This window comes from Galeopterus variegatus, unplaced genomic scaffold (assembly GCF_000696425.1).
Source record: "Galeopterus variegatus unplaced genomic scaffold, G_variegatus-3.0.2 Scaffold8896, whole genome shotgun sequence".
Lineage (NCBI taxonomy): Eukaryota > Metazoa > Chordata > Mammalia > Dermoptera > Cynocephalidae > Galeopterus > Galeopterus variegatus.
In genome coordinates, this window is record NW_007735007.1 from 75,529 (window position 1) to 82,987 (window position 7,459).

General features: G+C 45.6%; 1 protein-coding gene across 1 annotated transcript in view; it reads right to left on the bottom strand.

The window, feature by feature from the left end:
- Positions 1-1,697: 1,697 nt before the first annotated feature.
- LOC103608828 (interleukin-18 receptor accessory protein-like) overlaps positions 1,698-7,459 on the bottom strand; it is a 16,622-nt gene continuing 10,860 nt past the window's right edge. Inside the window, exons 5-8 of the mRNA XM_008593217.1 lie at positions 6,579-6,730; positions 5,358-5,495; positions 2,736-2,909; positions 1,698-2,005 (exon numbers count right to left, since the gene is read on the bottom strand). Coding sequence (XP_008591439.1) covers positions 1,698-2,005; positions 2,736-2,909; positions 5,358-5,495; positions 6,579-6,730 — 772 coding nt within the window. The remainder of the gene's footprint in view (positions 2,006-2,735; positions 2,910-5,357; positions 5,496-6,578; positions 6,731-7,459) is intronic.

The following is a 7,459-nucleotide window of genomic DNA, read 5'->3' on the forward strand; positions in this document are numbered from 1 at the left end:
TACAAAACTGAAGCTTTGAGGATCTTTCTGGAAAGCTAAGAACAAAACTCTGGACCTCTGGATAGCTCATTTCTAGAAGTATCTATCCTAGAATAAAACAAACCAAAGGAGGTTTCTGAGTCTTGGATCTCAGAGAGTGACTGAGAGGAAAACCAGGCATCCTGGCCATCACCAGAGCACAATGGTACGATGACAGTGTGGGTTCCTTCCTGCTGAGACCCTGCAATGATGCTTCCCACAAGAAACTTCCTCCAGGAATAATTTATGCCCTTTAGCTCATCTTTAACTTTATTACTGAAATTTTATTACTGAATTTTGGTGCCAACGCCACAGTGGTTTTTATGATGTGCGTACCTCTGTGAAGAAAGAGCAGGATAGCATTTCACACAGGCACCAAGGATGGCCAGATGACAATGACTTTTAGCCACTCTCAGCTTGGATCACCTTCAGGCCAGTGGATGTCACACTTTTACATATGTAAAAGTCCATAAGTTGCTTTCCTGTATTGCTTAAATGACGCATTATTCCATTTTTTTCAGGGAAGACGGAGCATGAAAATTTACATCCATATACAACTAGAACACTATTTCAACTGCAGGTTGAACTCTCATGGAGAACAAACTCCTGAGGATGCAATCAGCCTTGCCTGTCAGGAACAACTCCTTGGGCCTCCAGTACATCACCCCGTTACTCAGGAGGACTTGCAGGAGACCACTAGGTCAGCAAGCACGCAGGAGTGCCAGCCTCAACAGGCAAATGGCTCAGACTGCAGTCTGTTCGAGCTCCGTTCTTGCTGCCTGTTAACAAGTGCGCGCACTTATTTCCCAGACGCTTAGCTTGACTGCTGACTCTTGCCTCTACCTTTCTAGTTTGTATATAACTGCAAGTCTGTTCTTTGTATTCCTGTTGGCCTAATAATTTTGGCCCTGTTGTTCCCTTTCCAGTGGTCCAGGGTAAGGTTGTATAATTTATGACCTGCACAAAGTGCTCTGGCCAAAGGGACAAGGAGGAAATGAAATTAACCCTACTCTTCTCCCCAAGCCTATGTCCCGGCACAGGCTACGTCAGCCCTAAGGAAGGAGCACTTCCCATAAGGACACGGTCCAGACTAACCATAGCCCTGTGCACTCTGTGTCCCACTACCTTTTATACTTACTGTCTGTGCTCCAGAGTTGAGGGGTCAACATGGAGTAAGAGTTGTCTTCCTTCTAGAAAAGCTTTAAGCAAAGTATAATCACTTGTTTCTAATAAAATAATATTTATTTGATTAAAAATGTACATAAAGTCATATGTACAATACATAGTAGACGTGACAGTCCATAACCACAAAGCAGAGGTAGCTGTGTCTGCTGATTTTGCCCAGACCGCTAGGAAAATCTCGGGGATGTTGTGTGCTGAATGTGCTCAATGGTTTGGAGAACCCACTCTCCCTCTGTCCAGTCCAGGAAATCAAAGGCTCTAAACCACAGCCTCAGTCTCATTCCAGTGCCTGTCGAGCTGCTCGGGCTGGCAGAAGCATTCATGCTGTGTGTTCTGTCCATCGACACCTCTATGCCAGGGACTGGCAGGGAGGTGGCGCCAGGACCCGTTTCACCAGTCCCCAGGCTGGGAGCTCCTTCCAGTGGTTTCTGTTTTACTGAGTCCTTTTCAGTGAAAAAAAACTTGGGAAAATTCTGAGTTGGTTCCACGTGAATCCTTTAGTTTTTCACAGGCATGTGGTAGCGCATTTGGGTCCAGAACCTGGAATTGGGAGGAACTGATTTTAAGCCTCTCCACGTGACTGTGGGCAAAACTCTGAGAGCTTTTTTCACAAGATAAGGTAGAGACTCTGGCTCCTGGAAGGAAGAGAACTGAATTAAAATGAGCTTCGGTGTTTGATCACTCAAGGCAAGATTCACTGCTGCTTGTAGTTCAAAGACACTGGGTCCGTTGACATAGTTGGGGCTCAAGATAAATATTCCTCTTCTGCTCTTCTTAATAATGTTCACAATGTCTTCTGCATACACTGGAAATAAAGAATTTAATTGTAATTGATACTGTTAAACCTTGAATCACAATAACCTTGAATCTCTGAGATCCACTCCAAGGTTCCCTGCAATGGATACTCTACATAAGGAGGAAAGGAGACGCGGTTTACTCTATCACTTTAATCACGTCAACTCTACCAACAGTTGAAGATACCCTCTAGGGTCTAGTCCCTCTCAATTTTACATTCCTTCCTTTGTGTTGTCTCCCCAAATTGTCAATTCCTCTAGGAGCAAAGCTCATCGAAACTAGGTAGACTGGGATAACAGGGGTTATGGGATGTCCCAGGCTCCTTGGTGGGAGTATCCAAGGCAGACGATGTCAGCAGGACATATGAGGTCTGGAAGTCTCATAGATGGCCAGGGATGGGCCCAGGCCTGAGGAACCTGCTCGACCCAGGGCAGAGGCTTGTGGAGGACAGAGTCCCAGAAAGCAGGGAGGCCACCTGTTTATAATGACAGAGAAAACCTCCTGACACAGAGTCAGGGAAGACATCTTTGTTCTGGAAGGCCTACGTAAGGCCTGATATTATTTTCTTTTGAAGATTGATTTTTGCAATGACAAAGTATGTCTCTGAAACACATGTATGCTCATGAAACCTCCAGAAGATGTATATCCCCCAACGGAAAGAAAGTCAGAAAAGACTCAGAGAGAGCTTGCATGTACCTGCCCTCTGTGCTCCATATTTTTTCTTGGCATACAAGACTTACCTCTTCCTGGGGCCACATCTCTTTCAAGCAAACACAAGGTATATCCATATTTGTTTTCCAAAACTTCAGGGAACAGATTCAGGGCCAAGTGTTCCTCACTCAGAGATGAAGCGGCCTCATTCTCAAAAGAGCTCCATTTTGCATAGGATACGAAAGCATCAAATTCCTTTTTATCTGAGGAAGAGGAACAATGAAAAAAGTAAGCCATTTGTGTATATTTTTTACGATCATGGTACACATGCATGTGCTTAAAACATACAGTAAATGCATAAGAAATAAGATTCAGGAGCCTTTCAAAATTGACTTAAAAAACAAAAAGCAGTGGCCGCCTCTATTTTCAAGTCACACTGAATGGCATTGATTGTCTGCCCCAAATCAAATTCTAGTTTATGAAACACTCTTGCATTTGCACTGGAGTTAGATCAAACCGCTGGGTCTTGGGTGATTAAATTGCAGCACTTGGAGTTCCTGGAGCTTTCTGTGCATCTGCAGTGTTTGTCTCATTTGCTACAAATCAAAGAGGAGTCTGCTCCATCGGAGCATGACACTATCCAGCGAGCAAAGGACTGCTAAGACCCAGCACCTGTGTCCATAGGAGAAAAAATACTCCCGTAGAGAGCTGACAGCCCATATACCTATATTTGAATCCCCACATGAAAAATGAAGATCATAACTTTCCAGCAGGCTGTTTTAAGGATTGCATGAGATAATGTACATGTCTGGCTTGTAGCAGGCACAAGATAAATATCCATTCCCCTCCCTTCTGAGTAGGAAACTATATTTGTAGACCTTATTTTAGAATATTTTAAAGATCTCACATGCCTCCATTGACTATATTATTACAAATGCACATTGACTACTGGAGCATGCTAAAGAACTAACTGCAACAAGTAGAAAATCCCAAAAGTTAACTCACAGGCTTTGAAATGGGACACACCCTCCCCAGCATGTCCCGTAACCACTGTCAAATAGAATTGTCACAAAACAGTAAACAGTCGTCCGATTGCTGATGCTATTTGATGCTCTTTACTGTTGCTCAGCGTGGATCTAAGAACAGGCCTCAGTGGAAGGAAGTGCCAGCAGCAGAAGAGGAAGGTCCAAGAAGCAATGGAGGAGAAAACCAAAGAGCCAGGGCCCAAAGGGGGCTGATCTCTGAAGTACGCATTGCCCAGGTGGGAAGGAGCGGGCTCCTGGGTGAGCGGCAGGTGAGCGCTGCTGTGCCTTGAAGACTGCAACACACCTTAGCAGCCTCCCTTCCTTTCACACCCATGAGAACCCCCAGCCAACCAGGATCTTTCTATAATCTGGAAACTGAATTTCTTTTGCAATAAAAGTGTGAAATATTAGGTGATTTAGGTCCTCCCACAATTCTAACATTCTAGGTCTTTCTAAAATTTTAAATATTAAGCATTAACTTCAAAGGAATGATTTTGCTGAAAAACATCAGTTTGGCCAGCAGAGGACACTGCATCACTGTGATTGAAAATCGGCTCTGCCTCCCACCCCGCATCCGATTACTACATGGATTAGATAATTTGCTCCATTCAAAAAAGCTAATATTTTTTTTAAATAAATCTCAAAAACACTGTTGGTGTAAGGACAGTGATCAGACAGCTCTGCATTGAATTCCTGGTGCAGGAAAAGCACTGGAATCTGGAGAGGCCTCCCAGTGGATTCCGCTCTTTTCAAGCAACAAAATCATTCACTAAAACTGCAAACATTCTAACCTTAGAGAATTTCAGGATTAGAAAAAACAGAAGCAGCTCTTCTAAAGAAGCAGAATCAATGAACATTACTATCCTGTCTCGTGGGAAAATTGACAGGCATTACATTAATAGTAATAGTACTTACATTTTACAGAACTTCCCACTTTTGGGGACATTTCCATCATTTTAAAGCCCCTTGTTTTACAGATAAGGCTAACGGGATCTCTTAAACCAGACAATTTGAGTCCGAATCCCAAGCTCTAACACCTTCCGGTGGTTCAGTTTTTGACACATGACATCATATCAGCCTGGCTCATAGGTTCACTGTGACAGTTAAAGTAGTGACCACGCATGACAGGCACACACTGCAGTCCTTAGGAAGCAGTGACAGCTGGCATGTGCTGAGCACTTACTATGTGTGAGCACCATTCTAAATGCTCAGTATGTCTTAACTCAGAGTGCCCACACAGCATCCTTTGGGACTGGGGCTGTTACAGTCCCATTTTATAGATGAGGAAACTAAGGCACAGAGATGCTATGTCATTTGCCATAGTGCTCTAGGTTGTTTACTAGAGAGATTATTTCAAGCCCAACATGCCCCACAACAATATTGTCTACAAGATTTCTGGTAAGGGTCATGAAAAAAAAACTGTTTCTCCAGCCTTCTCTGGCGTGAGGCCACCAGACCTGGAGGAAGGCCTGGACACCTGCAGGTACCATGATGTTGTCCATTTTCCGAGCTCTTCCCTCATGGTCTGCCCTGGCTGGCAGCAGGAATCTGAAATTCTTTCCTCAAATAACTCTGAGGAAACAATGTCGATGGCTAGCGATGTCATTTTCTATTGTCCTGTATTATCACAGTCTATGTCAGTTCTGAGAGGAAGTGTCAGCGGGCAGCGTGTTGGGGCGACCTTACCCCCCAGCGTCTCGTCCTTGCTCTGGCAGGTTCGGTACAGCAGCACTATTTCCATCCAGTGCCTGTACAGGAGGGCACTCGCCGCCAGCACGCCCACCAGGGCCATGATGGTGCCATGCAGGACGTACACGAACAGCACTGGGAAGACACGGCAGCCGTGAGCAAACACAGAAGCCGCAATCCGGGACCGGGACCACATGGCACCAGCACCATGAGCCTACCCTGCGCCTTTTCCTGCCCTATTATCTCATCGAAATCACTGCTGCATTTCTTCTGAATCTGGGAACGTCTTGAAATCATGTCTTGAGGGAACTATCTTACAGTAACTCTAGAGAACTTGGGGGAACGGGCAGTTCCTGATCAGGGTAGCCTGGAAAACTTATCACAGCCATTTTATTTATTTTCTCCCCCCAAAAAAACTTCCACATAATCCACTTGCATTCCTCTCATTGTATACCGTAAATTATTTTCATGTATTATTGTCCTTACTAAAGTTTCAGCTTCCTGAGACTGGGAGCCATGTCTGGTTTACCCTTGCACCTGCCACGGGAGGTAGCTAACGTAGGGATCCCCTACAGACCTGTGCTGAGGGAAGTCACCGGACAGGGCACCCACTGCAGACCAGGAACACACTTTGTCTTGTTTAAGCCTCACACACTTTCAAACCTGCTCATGCTGCCATCATCTATTAATTAAATGAATGAATGAGTGAGTAACATCAACTTCCTCTCTGGGCACCTTCTTTAAGAAATTACCTTTATAGGTAATTCTACTCCAGCTTTAAAAAAGGTCTGACCTGTGACTCACGCATATCATTCTGAACGCTGAGCAAGACTACGCCTCCATTCTCCAGCCTTCAGACATGAATCCATGATGTGCTCTGGATTCAGAAGCCAGGAAAGGGAGCTGACTCTTGGCACAGTGTCTGCACACTGGGCACGCCCTGTAGGTATCTGTAGAATGAATGAACGAGCGAGTGAATGAGGGACAGGCTTTGCCAGCACAGCCCCATGCGCGGAATCTCAGTAAGAGGATCAGCTGTGCACCACTGATGCGCAGCTGCTAGAACACTCCATGGGTCACCATAACCACAGTGCTTAGAATAGTGCCTGACACCTAGAAAATGTTAAATGCTGTCATCACTGTTACTCTTCTTCAGGAAAATTCCTCCCCTTGCTAGTAAAGGCAGCTGCGAACTTGCAGGGCAGGTTCCGGGCTCACCTCCCTTCTCGGGCCTCAGTTGGACGGACTGGGTCGTGTTCCCGATGGAGTTCTGGGCAAAGCAGACGAACTTCCTGCGAAGATCACTCTGAGTAACCTCTGTCAACTCTAGGACCCGCTCGATGATTTCATCCTTTAAGGTGGACTTAATCCTAGGAAAGGAGGAGAAATACCACACCCACTCAGTCACGGGCAGTAACACCTACTGGTGGATCTGGAACTTGTGTGAGCAGCCAGCGGCCGGGTTCTCAGGAAAGCTGTGGGATCAGGAAGACACCAGAAGAGTGTAAACTGGTTAGAGAGATCTCGTTCTTAATTCAATTACTGACTCTGCTAAGCATTTACACTAAGATATAATTTACTCGTGGCCCTCATCTGACTTTCTTTACTCTGAAAATTCTCCTAGAGAACAGATAATAATAAATACTAATAAAGAAAATGATTAAGTCCTGATGAGGACATCTGTGTACCAGGCACGCTGCTGAGCAATGAAAATGGGCTCTCAGACCCCCTCCACTCCGTACCCCACAGGAGCCCCACAAAGTAATAATGCAAACATCCTGACTTGGCCACAACCGGACGAGGCACAGAGCAGGTGAGCAGCTCCAGGTCACTCCGCAGGGAGGTGGCTGCCGGGGTCCTGGGCCTAGGCCATTCTGCCCCATCCAGGAAAGTCTGAGTCTCAGCGTTTACTCACGATCCACATTCTCTAAAGTTGCCGATCTACAAACTGTCTTCACGTTAAGAACTCTTATCTATGTGGTTGATGTGTTAGACTGTGTTGCTCTAAGCCTGCAGCACAGGCTCTTCCTCAGTGAGTGCCTCCCACCTGCCACACACTGTCCCCACCCCTGTGGTGACTTTGCAAAGTGCAGGTAGTT